General features: G+C 37.2%; 1 protein-coding gene and 1 long non-coding RNA gene across 4 annotated transcripts in view; one reads left to right on the forward strand and one right to left on the reverse strand.

Annotated features, from left to right (window-relative positions):
- The window catches only part of znf521 (zinc finger protein 521), a 189,282-nt gene that overhangs the window by 16,628 nt on the left and 149,624 nt on the right, over positions 1-23,030 (forward strand). For all 3 annotated transcript variants that reach the window (XR_001479137.2, XM_015353833.2, XM_015353835.2), the window contains 2 exons: positions 3,154-3,213; positions 14,195-14,383. Coding sequence is in view for 2 of the 3 variants with exons in the window: in XM_015353833.2 (XP_015209319.1) it covers positions 3,154-3,213; positions 14,195-14,383 (249 nt within the window). In the remaining variant the exon portion in view is untranslated. The remainder of the gene's footprint in view (positions 1-3,153; positions 3,214-14,194; positions 14,384-23,030) is intronic.
- Positions 6,228-21,470, reverse strand: LOC107078149 (uncharacterized). Its single transcript, XR_001479138.1, has 3 exons — positions 21,387-21,470; positions 10,236-10,407; positions 6,228-6,284 (listed from the first exon to the last, which is right to left on the reverse strand). It is a non-coding gene; the product is annotated as an uncharacterized lncRNA (long non-coding RNA).

Raw genomic sequence — 23,030 nt, forward strand, 5'->3', positions numbered from 1 at the left:
GTTTTAGATTGTTGCTTTGAGTTCATTACATGTACAGAAGGTGTTGATATAGCACAGGTGCACTTAAAGATGTATTTCCCCTTCTTGGCAACAGTTAATTAAATACCTCAACAGTATCTCAGTATATCTTCTAGTGGGAACACTTTCATGTTTACCACTTCTTCTTAAAAGGTAAATTTTTCAGACCAGGAAAAAAAAACTAATATGTCACAGACCTTTACAGTTGTCTGTTATAAAGGAGAAATCATGAGGGTGACATTTTGAGGTTATTGTTTTGTGTCTTTCTTGTATCTGGAGCCCAATCACTGCTGTGTAACACTGCTTGTTTACTGGGCTGTTCTTTTGGTTTAGAATTAACCCTCTTTTATTGATGGTGTACTTTTTAAATTTGTTCGTATTCTGTTGTTGGAGAGATGCGTGTCCTTATCAACTGGGCACAAAGGCCTGTTGCGCACAAGTGATTCAGACCTTTAAGTCCTGTAAGTGGTAAAATCTTTATAATGTAGTTCAGCATGTTTTTCTTTTTTAATTGGACATGTCCTAGTTCATTGTTATACAGTGCGATACATTGATGCGATTTGGGCTGTGCTCTAAACCAGCTGCCCTTCCGGTCAGCTGCTCTCAGATGATTCCACCCTATTCTAGTCTGAGTTATGAAATGGGCAGATGTCAGCTTAATCTACACATAAATATTAGCACTTATTATAATTAGCAACAAAGGGCTGTACAAATGATAAGATGTACAGTTTATGATATACTCCCTTTTTTGGGCACGGTTGTTTTTAAATGACAAGCTATTTTCAGCTGGGTGATCCAGGCAATCTTGGTAACCGTTTTGAAAATGATCCAAAGAAGAAACAAATTTATCATGAAATCAGTCTTTTGCTGCTGCTACTTTAGCTGAGGGATAATTCAAACAAAACAATTCTGAGTCATCACATTTTATTTTTTTTACATGAATCTTTGCCAGCAAGATGGAAACAAAAACTGATTTTATATCGGTAAGAAACTGACACAGTAGATTTTATTTGCATCTGTATTCATTCATTTGGCAGATGCCTTTATCCAAAGAGACTTTCAATACCATCCGGTCAAGATGCAAAGGTTGCAGATAACAGTAGTATTTATGCAGAAATTTTTGTTTCATTGTTTGGAAGAGACAGAGCAGGAAAATCTGAATAATAACATTATTAGCATTCAATAACTGCCATGGAAAAGGCGTTGGTGCTGTGTCCCAGAACATTTTAATGCAAGTTCAATGCATTCTAGGAGATACTGCAAATTAAATCTACTGCCTAAGGTCTCTGTTTATTTTCTATTTTAAATGAGTTCATTGTTCCAGTAGCATGCTAGCTTTTGTTTGACGTTTTTCACAATTCGTGGCGTTCTTGACTGAGAGCTATTATGGTAGAAGCTTCAGTAAATTATTTTTTGCACCTTCAAACATCCTTTCTTCTTTTTGTGCTCGAAGTTCGTTGGTGCGAGTTTGAGAGAGCTTACAAGCCTGGTGTTTCATGACATTGATTATTTAGGTCTTAGGAAAAGAAAGTGCTATATTGCAGGTTGGTATGTGGCCCCCAAGGTCTTTGCGTGCTTGTGTAAGTACAAAAGAAACACTGCTCCCTAATTAACAAGGAGTTCTTCGCAAAATTTAACGTTGCCAATTCTATATTTCAACTAGGTATTAATAAAATACAGTGCCGTAGGTTACGTCGTGGATCAGAGTCGTAAGGCTTCATCTATCAGGGTTTTCCCCCAGGTGTCACACCTTATTTTTATTAGTATTAAACATCGCCTTGTCAGCAATTCAGATATGACAGTGACACTTCAGATGTTTGAGGTTACAGTACATCTGCATGCTTTAACATGTGTTACCGAGTCATGTGTGAAATATGTACATAATAAAAACAGCATTGTGTCGGGGACATGAGAGTCCATTAATAATGCAGTACTGTATGTAAACTTCCAAATATTATTTACTATAACAGAAGTGACAGCTTCTTTAAGGTGGGGTTTTAGAACAAGGTCAAAACAAGCACAGATCTGTCTAATAAATGTAACAAGGGGAAAATGAATGGTAATGTCTGTATGTAATGACAATACCTAAACTAAACTCGTAGACAATCCTGGAATTATAGGACATGGGAAGACAGTAGCAAACACTGAACTCTTTTATTTTTGCCTCTTTGTTAATATTGTCTTTGTACAAATGTGTAACTTTTAGTTACAGCGTCATTGGATTTACTGAGAATAATAATCCAGGAAGATGATCAGAATAATCCCTCTTAAATGCTAATTTGTTTATTTACTAAAGGACAAAAATGTATTTTTCAGTGCTTCGTGGACGTAAACGGTCTTCTGTTATTTTTCAGTATGTTCCTTTTACTGTTTACATTGCATGCAGGACACCCTTTTGTGTGACGGATTTCATAATAAAGTTCCATGACAAAATGATTGATTTCCTGGGGCACATTCTGTGCTATTGAAGCACAGAATATGAAGGAGCATGTGACAGACAGGGACTGGCTTCTTAGAAGAAAATGATATACGATACTGTGTTTGCAGTTATTGACATATGTGTTTAAACTGTCACCAGAGCTCTGGGCATCTGGTATCATGATATAGTGCTGTATTGATATGTCATGCTACAGTTCCAGGTTTTTTTTCCAGTCATCTGTCAGCATTTTGCTCTGAACAGACATTCGGAAATGTCTGATATCCAGTAAAAATACTTTGTCGTCTTATAATTGCAGTTCGCAATGCAAAGAAATATCTTGGCCCAAACTAAGGTGAAAAAGTATAGTAAACTGGCAACTGCTAGCTTTGTTCTACAATCTCAGGAGAATTATTAGTATTTTTCTGCAGATGACTGATCTGCCAGTTGAGTAGTTTGAATTCAGTTGGCATTATCTTTAGAGCCAAAGCCTTTGGATATAAAATGGACCGCATTTGCGTTTCTGGAATATGTTCCAACTCAACCAGTTGCTTTATCCTCAAAGAGACTTTTGCATTTTACCTCTGAGCTGCCAAAAAGTCTCCTGTAACCAATTTGTCAGTCTCAGGTTGACTTTCAGACACAAAGCTGATTCAGCCAGTTTTCCTTTCACTTTCCTTTCCCTAATAACTTTTTTCTCTTCTTTTCTTTCATGGCAGTAGAAGAAAATGAGACAGAGGACCAGCAGCCTACTGTGGGGCAGACAGCCACTCCAAGCGGTAATGTTATTTCCTTTAATGAGGTTTCATTTATCTTTTCAGAACAGATTTCTGAATTGTATCTAACACAGTTATGCTGACTGTTATATTTATGATGAATTTCAGCAAAAACAAAAATGTAGCCTCATTCATTGCAAAACATAATGCAGCTATTTGCAATACTGAATTATGTTGAGATTCAGAGTGTTTGTCAAATGGCTCTGGTTAGGAAGGGGGTAAAATCAGTGTTGAACTTACCTTCATTATTTGTTTTAGCGATTGGAAGGAATTGCATGTGCTACTTTTCGGTATTTCGTTTAGTCTGATGATTATTGGATTTCTAAAGTGTGATAATGCTTTTGTGTGATGTTTTATGGTTTCAGATCCAAAAAAAGATGTGCTAACCAGTTGAGTGTCTTATGTGTTTCTTCATATGGCTTTCACTGAGCCCTCCAGGAAAAGAAAAATCCAGGTCATGCTTTCAAATGGCCGTTATGAATGAGGGCTGCTACTAATGTAGTTTTTTCTGGTAAAGGTTAGATCTCATGTGTAGTTATTTTAAACCTAATATGGATTACTTTGCCCAGAAGCTGCAGGCTCTATACTCCAAGCTGCCGTAATAAAGTATTAATAAGCTTTTGTCAGGCCACAGAGAATGCTGTTGCATAAATGTGGCACCCAGTGCAGACTGTCTGCATCTTATGGATTTTTCTGATCCATCAGAGGTTTTGCTGCTGCTGTCATCCCTACCAGGGAGATTCAGCATAGCTTGATGAGCCCAGTCCCCGGAGACCAGCTGTCATCCAGCAAACTGTTGCTAATAGGAGGGACTGATTACAACTTCCCTGTCATGTCTAAGTTCTGTATTTAAGTCTCTGCGATAGCAATGTCTTCAGAATCAATGTTGGGTCTGAGCAAATGGCCCTTCTGAGAAAGCCTGTGACATCCTGTATGCGATTAGTTTTCCATACATCCCTCAGTTTGATTTCCCCTAAGTATCGGATTCTGGAAAACTTGTATGCACATGTGTAGATGGTCATTGTATGTGTGATTGAATTTGCATTTTGTGTCTGTAAATATGTACATTTCAAGAAGTCAGTTTTGTGTATTTTTAAAATAAATTTCAAATTTTCCAATTAGCAGTGTCTCTTATTTTGTAATTTGCTGGTTTTTGTCCTCCGGCTAAACTGTCAATACATCTCTACATTGTACAATAATGTCTTACCAGGAATATTGTACACAACTGTCTGTCACACTTAATAAAATTATTTTGCCAGTGGCACCAGCTCAAAAATACCTTCTTTTATCCAGGTAGAAATTAAAAAATGTTATGCAGTAGGTTAGATGTGCAAATTAAGAAATTAGGAAAAAAAACCCATTGGGCTCATTTTTAAAAAATCCTAGTGTTCAAAGTAATCTGTATATCTGTGTGTATATATATATCAGTATGGTGTGTATTGTAATCAATTTTAAGCTACTTTTTAGGAATATTGTTCTGATTTGTTTTCAATTAAATGCACAGATTTGAAGTTCTTTGTCCATTAACATGATTGCTAAGTGAATTATTTCAGTAGGTTTTAGAAGGAGTGCTACAATCAGGAACACTTCACTGGTGTTGTGCAGGAGTCATGAATCTTTTCAGTTCTAAATAATGTTTTCTGTTAAGTTCCCATAGTTGATGCACTGCTTCTGTTCAAGCATAAGCTAATTTTTCTATGACTGAAATTGAGGCCTCTTCAAGGGGTTTAATGATGCTGAAATGGCTCACTACACACAAAAATAAACTACAACTTTAATTTATACAATAAAATGTTTTTTCAGTGTTTACAGTACTTAACAGCATATTCATGCTCCGTAAATTGCTTATTGTTGCCTTTCTTTAAATGAAATTGGTGTGTGCCACAGTCCAATTCTGAAATCATGGTGATTGCATTTAAGTTGGGGCAAGCAGATACAGCATTGATCAACTGTATTTAAAGCTTATCTCACAATTCTGTCCCTCCCTTCAGATGATGGGCACATGTGCTGCCTGCTTTGTCACTGCTTCCTTCTGTTAAAGGGAAGGAGATGGACACAAATGCACAAATATTGTAATGAAGCTGGTGCCCAATTTATCTTCAAAGGCCGATAACATTTTTATTTTAGCTGTGTAGTTAGAAGGAGAGTGAAATTAGGGTGAAAAGGGATACTTTTTTCATTTTAGGTTTCCCCTTGTAATCATGAGGGATGCTGTATCCGTGCTGGAGTTTTAAAGCCAAAACAAGACTCAAATAAAAGGGACATAAATATAGAACCTGATGCACCAGAAAGTAGCTTTTTAAAATTTTTAAATTCTACCAATATCATTTATACTCTAAATATAGTATGGAGTTATACCATATTCCCTTTAGTTTCTCCGTAGACTATACATCGCATTGTTTTCTTTGAGCAAAGGTACTGATATACAGTATTTCTGTTGTACAGCATTGGAGGATGGAGAGACATTTAAATTGGAGCTGAGAGAACTGTACCCCAGACCTAGAAAGCACTGTACACTGGTTGAATTAATTTGGTCTTCTAGCGTTTTTGTTCGGATACTCAGTTTAAAACATGGTCAGGCTGCAGGCTCATTGAGATGTACTCATATTAGGGCACAGGTGTGTGACTGTTCCACGTGTTCTTCTCAAGCAGGACTCGCTGTAGAAGGAATTAAATGTAGAAGTTTCATATTGAATATATGATATTCAGAGCATGAGGGGAATTTTCTTCTGTATTAAAGCAATATAAACAGTACAAATGTAACAGTTTCTTCTGAATTGTGAGGTTGTCCTAACTGTAGCAGCTAGATGATAGAAATCTCTAGATGCTCTTTTTACTTTACTTATTTGTATTTGGAAATGTGCATGCGGTACGATGCAGGAATTTGCAACATTTTCATTAAATCAGTCTCCTATAATTCAATTCAAACATCTTTTTGATAACATATCATTAAAAAAATTAATGGACAAAACTGAAACTGTATTTAAATATCTTAGTAAATATTTTAATTTGATGAGAAAATACTTTTCTTACAACTGTTGTCTGGGTGATCTTCAGTATTCTTCCTTGTTTTGCTGCAATGAAAAAGAACTGCCAGATATGATATTGCTGTATTTATTTTTACAAATTACCTTATCTGATAGCTTTCATATTTGTTATATGTGCCATTTTTGTAGGCTTAAAAAAACATGAAGACGTTGTCATAACTAAGTGGAAATTTTGAGAATTGCACTAGAAATGCTCTAATAAGCGTTTAGATCAAAGCGGGTCTCAATAAATAATGAAATCCATCTATTCCTTATTCATTGAACACAATTACCAAGTTGCTGTGAATCTCCAAACTGCCTGGATCCTTGTAACTTATTGAAAACATGGAAATATCTGATGACATAAAGCAGCCAATAAGTTTATAAATTGGCCCCCAGATATATTCTAGCTGTTCTTTTCCTTTATTTTGAAGTGTTACAAGAATAGTTAAGTAAAGGTGCTGTTGTAGGTTTTGTGAAAGAAGGCTTTCGTATATTTAAAACTGAGCACATATATATATAGTATGATACTCATCTCTGTTGAAAGATTTAATGAGTCTTTTTTTCTGTGTGCTCCATAGAGTGAAGAACCACAGTTTTGCTTTACCACTGTGCTGCCTGTATATAATTATAACCACATGATTCATTTTTTTTATCCTTACTGTGCAAGGTTCCAGCTATTTTCTGGAAATGGATGTCAAATTCACTAAAATGGAGTGGACTGAATTATCTTGCATGCAGAGAGATCTAAAACTCACTGAAGTTCAGAAGTAATACATTTAAAGCACAAAGATCAATCATAGACAGACATGTTTCAGTGGGTTATGTATATGCTGTTATTGAAAGGGAAGTCTCAGTTCATGGCTTCTAAAGTTTATACTGTATTATTCATTTCCTTTCGTCTTCAACTTCTGTTATCGAGTTGCAAGAGCCTTTGTTAAATATTCTCCCACTAAGCAAGAGGGGTCAAAGCCTGCTTCTCATTTGGATTGCTTTGATATATTTTTTTCTTTACCTAGTGTGAAGTTATTGACAGTTGTAAATCTTAAATGCCTTTCATTTTCAGGCATTCATGCTGCCCTGTTTCTGCTTTTGGTTTTAGCTGTAATGTCAGTGTTTTTGGCTTGTGTGTGGGTAATTTTGTTTTCAATAGACTGCTAAAAGTAGGGGTCATTTATACATATCTGTTTTAATTCCTTTATTTTCATCTTCCTTGTTCAATTTTAATAAATTTTATGATGTATTCACTGATTACTATATGTTTATTCTTTATTACAGTGACGTTAACAACAGTTATCATTGTTATGAATATTTTGTTTGCGATATCTGTTGTTAACGAATATGAGTAACTTAACATCACACTTCAAAAACAATGTGGCAAATTTGAATAAGGCTATTCAAAACAAAGTTTTGAAGATTACAGTGTGGCTGTTTCTTTTTATACTAGAACAGAGCTCAGTGTCATTTTTGATCCACAAATAAATTTGGATTCTTATTAAATATTTATATCATATATCTCTGTATTTGTAATGACATTCATGAATCAAAGTGATTTTTCATTGAGTTCTAATTAATTTCCTGTATTCCATTGCAGAAGGCTTAAGCACTCTATATACACTATATATCAGAAATAAATGTAGCATCAGTAATGCACAATATTGTCTTGTGCTGAAATACTGAATCACAGGATCGCACTGCCTGAATTTGGCCTGTTGTATGTTTCTACGAGCACCTTCAAATGGGTTGTTGCTCAGTTTTTATTTACATATCAAGTAATTCTTATAAATTCTGTAATTATGTTGAGCCTGTTTTATTCTCTCAGACATTTTGTGGCCTAATCCTAAAGTATTTTGTGATATTTAATATGAATTATATGAAGCTTGATGTACTGCCCAGTTTGTTCATTTTCTCATACACAAGTGATCCAAATAATGAGGACATCTGGACAGTGGACTGAAATACAACCAAGCAGGCAGAATCAGATTAAATATAATTTTAGATGACGTATTAATATTGATTATGTGTAACAGTATTCTCAAAGGAATGAGCAATGAATATTAAGTTTTGTTAAAAAAAACAGTTGCACTAACTCTAGACATTCTGTCACACAAAACTTAACACTTTATGAGTGTCTAGTTGTGCCTGGTCTTCCTGTCGATCTCTTAATGCACATGCATGTTGGGCAGCAGTGTTGTTTGATTTCATTCTCCCTTCAGGCACGTCCTTGTGTCAAGCACCCAGGAGCGCTGGACATTGACTGTAAGTCCGGTGGTTATTTTCCCTGAGGTTTAGTCTAGCTGTGTGTTTTTAATTCTAATTTTGTAATTATGAGGTTGAAAATTAAACCTTTCAACCACAAGTCTGCTTCCTAATCGTCTATTTATATTGCACAGTGCGCATGGCAATCCCTAATCCCGAATTGTTTCAGCACATATGGCCACTACACCATGTTCTTGCCTATCCGGTTTTCCTTTTCACATAATTTTCTCTCCGAGATGAAAAGTTCAGACGTGGTGGCTTTCATGTTCAGGAGCCACTGATCTTTTGATAAATATCCTGCATTCGCATGCAATTGTGATTGTTTCCTTACGCTGAAACATTTTGAGGTCCGTTAGCCACCTTTGAGCTGGAATAATTTAATTGAAATTCAAAGTGTGACAAAAATGGGTAGCTCTCAGAAGAGCGCTGTTAGGAAGTATTATAGATATTACTGATATTAAGAAACAACAATAGGAATAGAACAGCTGTTTTTTCTTTTTTTTTCCAAAAGTTATGAAAACTGTTTTCTAGCTTAGTATGAAGCTACAAGAAAGTTTCTGCCTCTGGAGTACTGTGGTGGCAGGTGCTTATTTAATGCTGTTTCACATAGGTGCTCCAGGGGCACTGTACAATGGCTGACCCTGTGCTCTGACCTGTCTGTGTGTATGTGTCTCATCGAGAGCAAGCTGGGGTATGCGAAAAGACAAATTCTAAATGCAAGAAATTGTATATGGCTATCCAATTGTGATCTTAATCACTTAACAAGAAGTGATCTTATCTTATAATGTGGGTGAACACTGGAGCAGGAAAGTTGATAATGAAAGAACCTTATGGACTTTCTACTTTGCTTTATTGAACCTTCATGTTTTTTATTTCCAAAATATATACTTAACATCTTTAGTTTCTCTTTTTTGGAGCACTTCTAAACATTGCAAAACTAGTGAATTCTGTCACTATACAAATTACCTATCTGTAGTTATTTTTATGAGTAGGAACCTACTTTTCACTACTTAAGTTTAAAACTGTACTGTTATTAACCACAAAGTAGTACTAAAAGTTTCACTTTTAAATAAATGAGAACTATCCATATGAAATATTTTAATAATCTGATATTTCAGATTCAGTGCAGATTCTTCAGATAAGATGGAAAGTTATAACCTTTGATTATGTCTGTGCTGACATCTACCCTCCCATAACGAGAATCTAAGTAGAAGTCATCTGGTGATAAAAATGAATACTTTAGCTGAGCTTTGATGAGGGAAAAAGGGCAATGAGTTTTAGATTCTAGCTTGTTGGGAGGATAAAAATCTGGCGATTGAATTACTGCCTGAGGATTTTCACAGGTTACATTTTGTCACATAGATTCTGGTTGCCATGTTTACATACTGGCCATCCATGACACTTATTATACCCATTTCTTAAATGCATTAAAATGTTCAATGTGCGTGAAAAAAGTTGCCTGAGAATGACTTGTAACTGATTTTCATTTTTGTGCCTGTGTTCCTGGGTTCTTTTAAGTTCAGAAGGATTTATCAGTTGGAGTGAGTTGAGAATATAACCAGTGGGTGCAGTGCAACATTGGGGGGGGGGGATCTAGCCCAGAGAATGGTTTAAAGTTTTGAGCCCCCCAAAAAGCCACTGCTTTCTTCTGTGTTTTTAATGTTGTGTGCCTTGATCTGCTGCCTTCCGAGGACAGAGATCTTGCCTTGCCAGCGCTGCTGCTTTCCGATTGGAGCTAACCTAGAAACGCGTGCAGTTTTGCTCATTTCCATGCGGTGCGGCGAGGCGATGAGGTGCAGGGCCTCTCTTGGGGGGCTGGAGAATTGGCAGGCAGCAGCTGCAGGGGGGCCTGTGGCTACCGGCGCCCCTCCTTCCAGCGGGAGACCCCGTGGGGTGATGGGGAGCGAGGGACCTGTGGGGGAGAAGGAGCAGAAAGAGAACATCAATTAAAAAACTATAAATATTAAAGAGCAGAAACATTCAGCAAGATGAGGGGGGAAAAAGCAACTCACAACATTAGATGAAAGTTATCTGGTAATAAATGTCACCTCACACCTGAGAGTTTACGATGATGAATTGGTGTCTTCAGGTCGCACACTGAACATTAAGTAAGCCGTGAAACGTTTCAATATGAGCCATTTCAATTCTTTCTAATGAGTGTACTCAAACGAAAAAAATCTGCATTAAAGCAAAATGTGCAGTATCATTATGTTCTTAGAAGCACAAGGTTTGTCTTGGGCTTTGTCTTAAATTAAGCACTGATTTCAGTTAAGAAGCAATCTTCAGATAACTTCAGAATGTTTTGCTATAAATGCAAGTATGTAAATGTACATTGGAACAATTAAAGGTTCATTCCATGCTGAAAAGAGAAGGAAAGAAACACATTGTTTTGGCTGTGGAGCCTTCTTCGGGTGCGAGAGAGTGGGAAAAGTCAGGAACTAATAAAGCATTGGAGCCCAGGGAGGAGGAGGAGGAATGACGAAGAGATCTAGAAAAAGATTTGGAGGAAGACATAGTGGGTTGCTGCAGAAGTAGGCTGAAGTGTACATTGTATGTAAATGCATTGTGATGTGTCTGTCTACCTGGGACAAATGACCATTGAAGAATTTTGGGGTCTTTTAAGATTGTTTAGGTCAGAGTTTTAACCTTGACGTGCTTCACCGATGACACAGTCTCTCATGTGCCTCTAGATTCTGATGCAGAATCTCAATCAATAGATGTTGAAGCAGACAATTCCCAAAACCGGTTTATTTTCTAACTTCGGTGACTTTTTTTTTTTTAATGAATTGAAAATGTGTAATGTTTTATAATACAGGAGCTCATTAACAGACCTGTTTGTTAATCCTCCCTGAAATCTGCCTACTAGGTTGTCACCCGGAGGCCAAACGCAGAAAGCACTTACGATTATGCATCTCAGGAAAACAATAACAGCATGTCGAGGAGGGTTACTGAAAGCTAAAAATCAGCAGTTCCTTCCTACACCTCCTCCAGGGTTTTGGGTGTTTGAAGCCATTTCTGAGAAACGTGTACTTTAGTAGTCAGTCTTTAAAAATGGGTTACTAACACATTTAAGGAATATCTGTGGCTCAGGTAAGGAGATCACAAGTCTCTATCTTAACCTCTGCTCATATGCTCAGTTGACACTGTAGTGCAGTCAGGGATGCACAGAACAGTTGGGAAGAGTGGTGAAGAAGTGTTGAATTTCATTAGCTGGAGACACTGAGGATTCACTCATTCAGCCACTGTCTTAGCAGAGCAGGATGCAGAGTGTTCCTGTGTGCATCAGGCGGATTACTGTCCTGGACCTGAACATTAATATCAGGCTCTAATCCAGCTGAGCACTGTGATTCATACAGCAGTATGAACCTGGGTCCATGCTCATCGTTTTAATAATGAGCGATGGAATGTGTAACTGAATTGGTGAGTCAACGTGTGCCATGCTGAATTTACTGATTCAATGAGTTTTTCCTTTCTGAAAAGTGACTTCCCATTTCATTTTCGTGTCATCAAACAAAATACTGCAGAATCTGTGTCAAAACTGAAATAAATACTATTAACCAAAAATGTACAAACTTAAGGGTAACAGACAGTCATGGTCAGCATTATTAGAAACTTTGAGATTGAAACCAAAGATAGCAATTTAATTCAATTTGAGCAAAGCTGCAAGTTAGAGACACTGCGGAGGGCTTTAAGGATAGTTCATCACTTGTATCTATTATCTTTACTTGTTATTAAGTCAGACCTGGACTCCTTCCCAGAACTTTGCTGACCCATTAATGATATATATATATATTACTCCCAGCACTTAAGGAACAGCGAAAGTGGAAGTAAACGAATATTACTATTCGTTCTTCCCTGAAGTCTTTGGTTGATGTAGAATGTCTAGGTTCAATCTAACATTCTCATTCTTGAACCACAGAATCACATTTTAATTTCTTCAATGGGGAGGATTGAGGTCCTTGACAGCCTCTCACATAGTTTTTGTGCCCTTAATTTCAACTCCAGTCCCTTACCTCTGACTTCTGGGGGTAATTGTGTTGAAGGCACTCTACTGAATCTGTCACTGAGTATTTAAAACAGTCTGCCAGTGCTCACAGACTGCTTCCCTTGGAAAGCTGGTAAATCAGAGCATTTTTTTATTTTTATTTTGCAGAAAGACACCCTTTTTCATTTGATTTTGTTCTTCTGTTTTTACATCTATTGCATTTGCAGTTTTGGTCTTGTCATAGTCCTGCAGCACTGAGTTGTGAAGCTTATGTTGTGCACTTTTCTTTAGTATTGAGACCCTTCTGTATGCATTGTAAAGACCGGTTCTGTGGCACCACTGGCGTGTGCAGACTAGAGCACATATAAATCTGTGGTTGGAAGACTTAGAGGAAAAGGGAATGGCAGTCCTTTGTTTTTTCATGAGTGGGTCATTTCCAAATGTCTCTGGGTAAACCATTCAGTTTTACTAAAAAGTACATGTTTGATTTTTTATGGAGGTCAGTGTGATTCTACTCAGCTCAGTTTGTAGCTGAGAGAAATGTGCAGCTGCAAGGTGCGTCTCCACCCTCCTGCTGCTGTGATACCAACTAGAAAGCCTCCCTCATCTTTGCTCCCTTGAGTTGAGGACAATAGTGGGTGTGATGGTGTCCTGAAGTTTCTAGAATCTCAAAATCCTGGGTGGCCCACATGAATTTTCATCTACTATTTCTTGTGGGATATTGCTTTCTCTTAAACAAAATGAGAGACTTCGCCACAGATGCAGGAACACTTTCCTCGCAGCGGCTTTTAAAAAAGGCTGCATTTTAGCTGCAAATCCTCTTTCACGAAACGGTTCTTGTTCTATATTATCTGAAGTAACTGTTTCGCCTACCTGTGCTCAGAAACCCTCCGATGTAGCACTACCTGGCTAAAAAGACATATTGCATGCCCTCTGTGAAAAGCAAAATTAAAGATAAAGTGAAAAATATTGATGTGTGCAACCTGGAGCTGCCCTTATGGATGGATAAATTATTCAAGAATCTGTCTATTGCTTTATCTGAAACATTTCTATGAGAGAAATTGAGGGAGATTCATGCCCTTATGGTATTGTTCTTATTTACTTGCAGTCTGCTTCTGAATGTCTCTATTAAATGTCAGTAGTGGTATCTATAATGTATGTTCCATTAAATCTGTTTAATGACCACTTTGCTTTAACACGTGTAATGGCTGACTTTTTAGGATTTTAATGCATTAAATGTTGATCATTATTTTAAAGAGTATTTTCAATGTATTGAAATGATTCACTCCACATTTAAAACTGCTGCTCTGGAGACCACATTTGCACTTTAGGGGAAACTGTCTGGAGTCACTTCATTTTTCAGATTTGCTTGTTGTCCCGTAAATTAGCTAAAGGCATGTGATAACATGTAAATGACCTACTTTGCACACCTGTTTTTCACACTTTTACCTTGAATCAAAACAAATTGTAAGATCTGTATGATTTATATTTTGTCCTTTTGTGTCTGGATCATGTGCCATTGTCTCCACGTTTGTTTTTACGAGCAAATAGTTTTGAATTTCACTCATGTGAACACATCGCAATCCCTTTACTGTACGTCTGTCTGCATGCTCTTATCTCGTAACGTTACCCGAGTGTCTTTCAGGTGGCTGTTTATTGCTCAGGCCACTAGTCTGGGTCTGTAGTTTTAAACTATTTCTCACCCGTTTTTCAGATCCCGATTGTAAACTAGGCAGGAAGGCTGAGGATGGCGAAGGAGGCGATCTGAAGAAAAGGCTGGTTTCTCTGGAGGAGGGGGAGGAGATAGAAGAGGAAGCTCTGCACAGCTGTGACAGCTGCCTCCAGGTGTTCGAGTCGCTGAGCGATCTCACTGAACACAAGATTAATCAATGCCAGCTGACAGGTAAACAATACTTAACACTCCGCAGCTTCTACCACTTGATGTATCTTTTTGTTTAAACATTTTCTGATAGATTTTGTTTTGCTGGTAATAACTGATAGAAAGGTAGTCTCGTAAGCTCGAAAGTCGGCCTTTTATTTTTATAGCTACTTTAGTTTTCTTAGTTTAAGCAGAGGTTCCAGCACGTTGTTTTTCAGTGGGAATGCCATTGGCAGGATGTAGGGTTAGATTGTCTGGTTTGTGTTTCTAAAAATAAGCTCCATGATAATGAAGTGGCTGGGCAAGAATTAAAAATGGCAGTTAACAGTTTTCAGCTGCAGTTGTTGGGGTCCTTGTGCAGGCCGTTCTTTCTGCTTAAGACCTCCCTTGGCCAGAACCACAAACTGTCATTTTGAGTTGTTTTTGGCAGGAACCACTTTTTAGAAAGCAAAGCCATTTTCCATTGTGCTCTTCTCTCGGTGAAGCCAGTATCGTATTAAAATTTAATCTGTCAAGTCCCAAGGTTTTTCCAAGTATATTTAAACTGCCTGGATGGTTACAGTCATACATTACTATATGTATGTAAGTAATTGAAAGCTGTCTTTTAACACAGAAGGTGAACCTCTGTATATAGTTTCTGAATAACAGGCTTAAATGCAGTACAAAAGCTAACTGTAGGAGAATGAATGCATTCCTGCTTGGTGGTGTAAATCTTAAATACATAGATACAAGTATTACATTTATATTCTACATTTCCTTTGATATACAGCATGTTTGTATGGGCATAAATTCAGATTCTCATATCTTTCAGTACTTTTTGCTATAATTAAATGTTTTGTTTTACTGAACTAGATATTTTAACTCCGGTCAATTTTGCATTGCTGTGTTTGTGTTTTAATGCTCAGTTTATCTTTTTCATTCCTGTTTTGGCTTTTTTATTTGATAGAATTTCACCTTCAAGGTTGTCTAACCATGGACTCTGCCTACTGCCAGTCTATTTGGTATTGGTTTGCCAGTGGAAAGTTGGGTTCATTGTAGGATGAGCAAACACCGTTGATATGTAACACACCAGCAAATGATTTAATGTGACCTCATTCTGACTAAAAGATAGGAAAAATAAGAAGAATTTACAACTCCATGTATCCAAATAACTCTTTTGTGCTTTCGATGATTCCCTTTTTTCCATGTAATAATAGTTTTATTGTTATTGGGTGCTGAAAATATTTTAGTTTTAAAAAATGTGGAGTGTATATGAGTATGAAATATGCTGCCTATTTTATATCAGATTCAGCATTTAAATGAAGTAAATTAGCAAGATGCATATCCTATCCATCTATTTTCTCAAAGAGCTGTACTGTACATTATCTTAGGTTACCAGCTGGTGAAGAGATGCCTGTTGTGCTTAATACACATTGTCCTAGTTTGTGTAAAAACACCCAGACCACAGTTAGTAGATATTAATAAAATGTGTTACATCAGTTCTGGCTCATCCTTGTTTCAAGATTGTGCATACCCTCCTTGCTAAGCTGTAGATTCCTTAATTGCCTACCTGTACTCTTAGATCTTCCTCTATGGGTCTCCCTGCAGTTCCTGAAGTCAATTGGATATCTGTTGCAGGGGCTGCTTTTTTAATAACATTGCATTAGAGCTGTGGATTAGCTTGGCATCGAGAGCAGTCTTCAGAAATGTTTTAAGCAGTGGCTAAAGATTTACTTTTTTATGGGTAGTGTCATTGGCCTGGGCTGCAGACTACTGACTTACTAGTGCTGTTGTTAATGGTTTTAGTGTTTTTCTGTTATAGTTTATTGTTCATTTAATTTTGGTATTTTAATGTAATTTTACTTCTTTTCTAGCAGTTTTTGGGGATATCTTAAAATAAAGTTTATGAGTAAACATTTAATCAGTTTGCGAAATTAGCTAATTGCCTTGACAATAAAAAAGCACAGATTCAGAAAGATATTGCACAAAGATGTTCATTTGGTTTGAGGAAATCAGAATGGAAAGATGTTCTGTTTCAAGCTGTCATTAGGTTGGCTTGTTTTGGTGTTTTGGCTTGTTTGAATAAGGATTTTAAATAAATTCTTAAAAAGACAGAATATACAGTAATTTAACAGATTTATTCATTATGTATCAGTTTAAGGGCTATTTCATTATATGACAATAGATTGTTTTATTTAATTCCCCCTTAAGTATTAGTGCTTACTGTGCTGTACATTTACAAACTATTTATTTTTTCCCATGTTTCTCCTTCCTGCTTAATATTTGAGGTCTGGCTTCTCAGTGCCTGTTCAGGTATAGCTGAATGGATTAACTGGAGGTGCCAGAGTGAAAACACGATTAACAGTTGCTACTGTCAACATAGAAAAAATGTGTGTGTCTTTTTCACAGAAAATTTCTGCTGTAACAAGTGTGGCAAAAATGATCATCAGTGTGGGATAACCTTTCTCCTCTTTAAGTCTGTTGACATAAAACAAAAAGACATTCTGCCTAGAACTTAGGTCCTAAACCTCTTCTATGATGTTTCATTTTGTAATGAAACGGACCAGTTTAAGGCAAAAGTAAAGGAAAATATTGTGGGCAGGATATCAAGATGAACTGAGAATAAGCATAGAAGAACGAAGCTATACCTGTCTAATGGTTAAAAGGTTCTCAATTAAAATGGCAGAAGATTACTTGTTCGAAAACGTTGTACACCTTAACATACAGTACTATGAGGATACACATTCTTCTTATGTTGTTTTAGAGGCTTCGTACAGTCCGTCAGGAGCTCCAGTTAAATAGTGATTCCAGTCTTGCTCTATTGGACAATAACTCAAGTGTTATCTGCTGTTTGCTGGGCACCTCTGAGCTGTGTTCTGTGCCATTGTGGCACCTGGACCCTTTGAGATGTTCTGTATGTGGAGCTTCCTCCTGGTCTTCATCACGTCGTACTTCTGTGTGGCTTAAAGTGATTTTACTTGTGGAGTCCTTTGATATGAAACTCAGAGGAGGGGGGTATTCACTTATTGGGTAGCGATGGAATTTGACTCAGGAGGGTCTCAACAGGACGAAAAGTCCTGTGCAGAGAACTGTCAAAAAGCCAAATTCTCATACAGTGTCTAACCATGTTCACCCTCATACTGTCCATTCTGTACTACAGTGTATACTATGGGTAAAAGACTAACGTAACCCTCTGTTATTTGAGCATTGAAGTATGAATGCATTGGCTTTAAATTGGTTAAGAAAATAACTATAACAAAATAATTTAATAAGTAAAAAGGGGGAATCAGATATTTAGAGTATTCAGGTAAAATAAAGAACATGAATCCCTCCCCCACGTCCAGCGGATACCTGCTGTTTCGCTCTCTGCCTCTGTGATTAACACACCTGCCCTCTAATGAAAAGGGCTCTGAAACTGTTGGTGAGCCTGTACAGTTGTCTCCAGTTTGTAGTTCTCCACATCTCCGACTTGGAACTGGGAGCCGTTCAAGTGGGTACTTGAGCAGGGCTCTCTCTCCAGCTAGATTCATCTCTCGATCCTAGTCTGGAGTCTGTTGCACAGCTAATATGAAAGCTGTGCTTTCAACCCTCAGCTTGGATTCAGCAAGCCTGTTGACCAGACTGAGTTGTGAATACATGAATTTGCAAATGTTAAATATTGAGACCCTACTGTACTTGTTTTGCCTTTGATTTATTACCTTTGGAAAATTAAAATGAATAAAAATGGGTCCTGCTAAGTAAGCACTGTGTCTGGCACCAGTGGAAACTATTACCATTAAAATTCAATACACTTTATGAACAGATATTTCACGAATGCTGTAATTGCACTTTATAAAATTTAGTACTTTCCAAATACTCATGCTATGTGTAAGGAAAGGTAACATCTTTTGACTATTTAATGCCATTGTTTAACAATTTAACACATTTTAATGCCAAACTGTATACAGACCTGTATAGTTTAAGTACAGTATATCACAGGGTACCACTGAAACTGCAGGATAAGTCAAAGTGATGAGCTTGTACTCATTTGTTCAGTAAAATGTACAATTTCCATTTATTGATGTTCTGAAAAATCAGACACATGATGGAATAAAGGTTTTCAAAACATGTCTTGAAATGAATTCACTGTTTATTGCAATGTGAATTCACTTGGAACATAAAAAAGCAACATAACTTATTTTCAGTCAATTTTGTGTACGAGTTCCTCCCAGTCTGTCAAGGGTAACACCTTTTTATCCACTGTAGTTTTCAACACTGCAATGCACCAAGAAAAAGGATTGTATAGATTATCTCGTGTCCCCGATGCAATTGGTGCTATTGATTGCGCTAATGTGGGACTGTGGGCAGGCAAGTGCCTGGGAGAAGCTACTAGAAATCCCCGCTGGAGACTCTTCTGATACAGACAGGAGTGGGGTTTTGAAAAGGTAGCCAAGATGCTCAGCGCCTGTAGGATGCCTGTGGATCAAAATTTATTGTAGAGATCAGCATCCTGCTGTGAGGGATAAATCCCCCATGAGAAGAGGAAGTAAGTTCTTTCTTTGAATGCCCTTCTTAAATATTAACAGTTCCTTTGTTTCTACCAAGGTGCCATTTAAAAATACATATATATATATTTTGTTGTGTTCCTCAAGTACAACGTGTTATAGAAACATCTTGGATTCCACTGTGGAATGGATGTTTGACATCTTAACAGTGCTTAGAAAGGTGAAGACACAGATGGAGAAAAGCAAAAAAAAAGGTGAATTAGAGATGGTGAGGGGCTTTACCTAATCGAAAGGAACGTAAGATCGGTTTCAGATCAGGAGAGGCCAATTCAGCCCATTTAGCTAATTTGTTTAATAGTAGTAAGTGGATCCGAGCATTTCATCCAGTTGTTTCTTGAAATAGCTTGTTCCATGCTCCTACAACCCTTTGTATAAAGAAGTGCCTCCCATTCTCAGTTTTAAATGCATTTCCTGTCATTTCAACTCGTGTTTTCTGGCTTGTGGTTCACTGTTGAGTTTTTCTTGTAGTCTTCCCAGAAATTATTCAGTTCCTGAATTGATTTTTGTTGTAAAAATCACCTTTTATTATATTTTCTTTCTGCTTTCTTTCCAACATTTTTAGGTAGATTTAATCCATGGCCATGCTTTTGTGAATAATACTTGCTGTTATTTTTGGATCAGTTTGGCTGATCTAGTGATTCTGGATTTTTAACTGTCCAGGTCCTAGTTTGGTCCACTTCCCTCAGTTGTGTCTGCAGTACTGCAGTTCAGTCACAGCCACAGTGCAGTATAATTGAATGCATGGTAGTGTTTTGCATACAACAACTTTGCTGTACGTTAGCAGGCTTTTAAATAATTTGTTGTATTGATTCATATAGCTAAGTATACTTAGCATAAAGGATAAAGTGTACGGATTTTTGGGGTATTGATTTAGTGTTTCTGGCATCATTGTTTTTATTAATCATCCATGAAAGACGTGGTAAACCACCTCATTAATGATAGTTAATTAGGTACAGGAAATTGGATGATCTAAGCTATTGAATGTCAAGCCTGTTAGAAATGAAGAAAGACAAACACAGAAAGGAACCAATATGTCCCACTAACTGTATAGTTCTCTTGACATGTCTGAGGCTAGACTGTCACTTCAGGTGGAGTCACCTTCAGGTGGAGGGCATCATGTCCTCTTTAGGAATGATTCCAAGCTTTGTGTAGAGCACCCTGGTGAACTTCAGTGAATGTGTTCACAGAGAAGCAGAGTGATACACTAGCCGATGCAAACATAAAGTGATTTGTAAAACAGAAGTGCAGGATGGGGGAGGTTCAAGTATGATGGTCTGGGCGATCAACCCCGTAGATAACAAGTGGTCATTAATATATTGAATTTACATTCTGTTTACAGTCACGTCTGTTCAATTAAAAGCCGGTGCACCTGGTACCATTTTGCATGTAATAACTTTGTGAATTTGTTGCCGTTGTAAGTGATAAGTATGTTTTGATGTTAAGTATATGAGCAGCATGAAATAAATCTATCAGACACACTAAAATAGATTTTTTTATGATGTGATATTATATATTCCATTCTATACAATGTTATCTGTGTACACTGTTGGGACATCATTTTGAAAGGGCTTTTCCCTTGAGCTCCACCTGTTTGTTTTGTGTGCTTAATTTAAAAATAAAGTCAAAATCTTCAGATAAGCTTCTGGACCTGTGATTTGAACCTGTTGTGTATTGACCTTTAAATAAGTGCCTTTTACTGTTGCTCTGCTTGATGTCTAAAATCCAGACAGGCTCCTTCACCTCAGATGTTTGCATGAAAAGTAAAAAGGTGAAATGATGCAATGCATAGCAGATTAAAGGTGCATTATTTTCACATGTGACTTCATGTTGGAAATGAGTTCAATACAATGAATTAATATAATAACTTGTACACCCTACATATGTTTGTTTTGTTCTGATCAAAAGCCACAGTTCACACATTGGTGTCTCTTGCAGATGAAAAGTTACTTTAGTTATAACAGTAATTGAAACATTGAGTTAATTAACTACTGATCATTAGACATTAAGACATTTATAATGATATAAAACACATGTTAAGGTCATGAAGTTTATCACTCAGGAACACTTTCCTAAAATCAGCTTTTGACAGTAAGGCCATTGTAAAAAAAATCAAATTTCAATTTCCTCTGTAGCTTTTTCCACCTTACGGGCTTGACAGTTTTTACTGGCATTGCTCAATCAGAGCGAGCTGTAAAAATGAGCACGGAAAACAAATGCATTTTTGGTGCAGGAACGTGATTTGCTTCCTGTCTACTGTAAAGGGTCAGGAATCTGGGAATGTTCTCCGGTGCCTGAAATAATAAAGGTACAAACTGCTGGCGGATTGCAGTGAATAATTGTGTCCCATGGTTTTTCATTCACTCACACTGAGCAGTTTTTCACTTGTTTTTACATTTTGAAATCTTTTGCCATGCTGAGTAAAGTTGGTGGTTAAAGCTCACAGAACTATTTATATTTTTGTAGCAATTCTTGTAAGGTAAAATGATAAAACCTGTATCTCTAACCTTTTCTTGAAGATGTATATCATGAGTAACACTTCAGTTGATTGTCTTTGTGTTGACTGGAGTTCAGCTGTGCCATTGTCGAAATGCCATGTCAGTGAAAGTGAACTGAACGCTGTGCAAAGTTCAGGGGACAGTTGCGGTCTGAAGCTCACCCAAGGCTTGTGAATGATTTCCATGCCACAGTGAACTTGCAAACACACCCTCTTGTCATTCTAGAAGGAAATTGTGTTGTTCCTGCATTCATGGCATCACCCAAACACATCCCCTGTATTTTTACCAGTGCTGATAATGATAACATTAGTGAAAGTGGCATTATGAATTCTAAGCAGATGTACCCCACAGGACCTGGCTTCCTTTCCCTGAAGCTCCCTATCTTATATTAAGCACTGTATAAAGTATTTATTGCTCTTTTTGAGTGTGGCACAGCAGTTTCTAAAGAAAATTGGGGACTTCATTTCCATTGCTTGTAAAATGCAGTATTCGATGCTAAACTGAACAGCAATCTAGTGTTCTCTATTGTTTCCATTTCTGCTATTTTTTTTAGATTTCAGAAATGAAACATCGGCATAATTCGTAGCTCCAGGCAGAATCCCATGCTGTGTTTTTAGTATTTATTCTGATAGCTGTATCCATATCCTTCTGCAGCGGGAGATCTGTGGGGCTGACCAACTCGCACGTTGCTCCCCATGGCAATTTAGTTACTAACCAAATAGGTTTCTCCCACCCACTAAACCGTTTGAATAATCCCTGGTGGGGAATCAAAATCACCACCTTCCAGTTGAAAGACTTCTGTGATTATCAGTATGCCATACCGCTAATATGGTTCCTTTTCATGTGATCTCATTTAGTCTAGTTACTGCACTAACAGACATTTCACTCAAGCTATTGCCTCTTTATTTTTTTTTATTTTTTGGTTCGTGAACTCACACCTTCTTTAAAACTCTTTTTCTAAATTTTTTTAAATCGTCAAGTCTCTCGTGGTTATAATGCTGTGGCATCATACTCAGACTTGCTTTCCTCAGCACTGCCTTTTCAAGTCCTTTGTTCATATCCGAACAGGCTGTAATGCTTTGTGCTTTTCAGAGGAAAGCATAAGAATGTGATATTAAATCTTAATCAGTCTGCGTCTGCCCGTTTGAATTGCGGTACGTGTTAAGCTGGTGCTTTTCCCAGATTCATGCTAATGGAACTGGAAAACAATTTAATAATAGAAATCTTTCACTATTTCTTACACAAGTGACACTGACTTTGACATGGTGAAACCAGAAAAATCTTTTGCAGCTAATTCACTGTTATGAAAGCTGAAACTTTTCCAGTGAGGATGGGGTTTTTGCATAAGCAAGGACCCTAGGAAGGAAGCACCTACTCTTGTTTTTGGCCTAAATACTGTATATAACTTGAAGAGCATGTTAAGAAGATGTGTTTGCAGGTGTTTTTAGCATTCATTTGGATATGCTGAATGAGTAGTGACTGGATTTCATCTCACCTGTACGTTGTATAATCTGTGCCCATTCTGAAGCTCCTGAATATAGGAAGGCTAGTAATTAGAGATAACAGCTGTTTGCAGATGGAAAATGGCAGAGAGATGCCAGATGTTACATTTTGGGGGCTGCTTTGTAGAGCAGTCAAAAGTAGTAATTACAA

The sequence above is a fragment of the Lepisosteus oculatus genome, chromosome 6, assembly GCF_040954835.1.
Source record: "Lepisosteus oculatus isolate fLepOcu1 chromosome 6, fLepOcu1.hap2, whole genome shotgun sequence".
NCBI classification, from domain to species: Eukaryota; Metazoa; Chordata; class Actinopteri; order Semionotiformes; family Lepisosteidae; genus Lepisosteus; species Lepisosteus oculatus.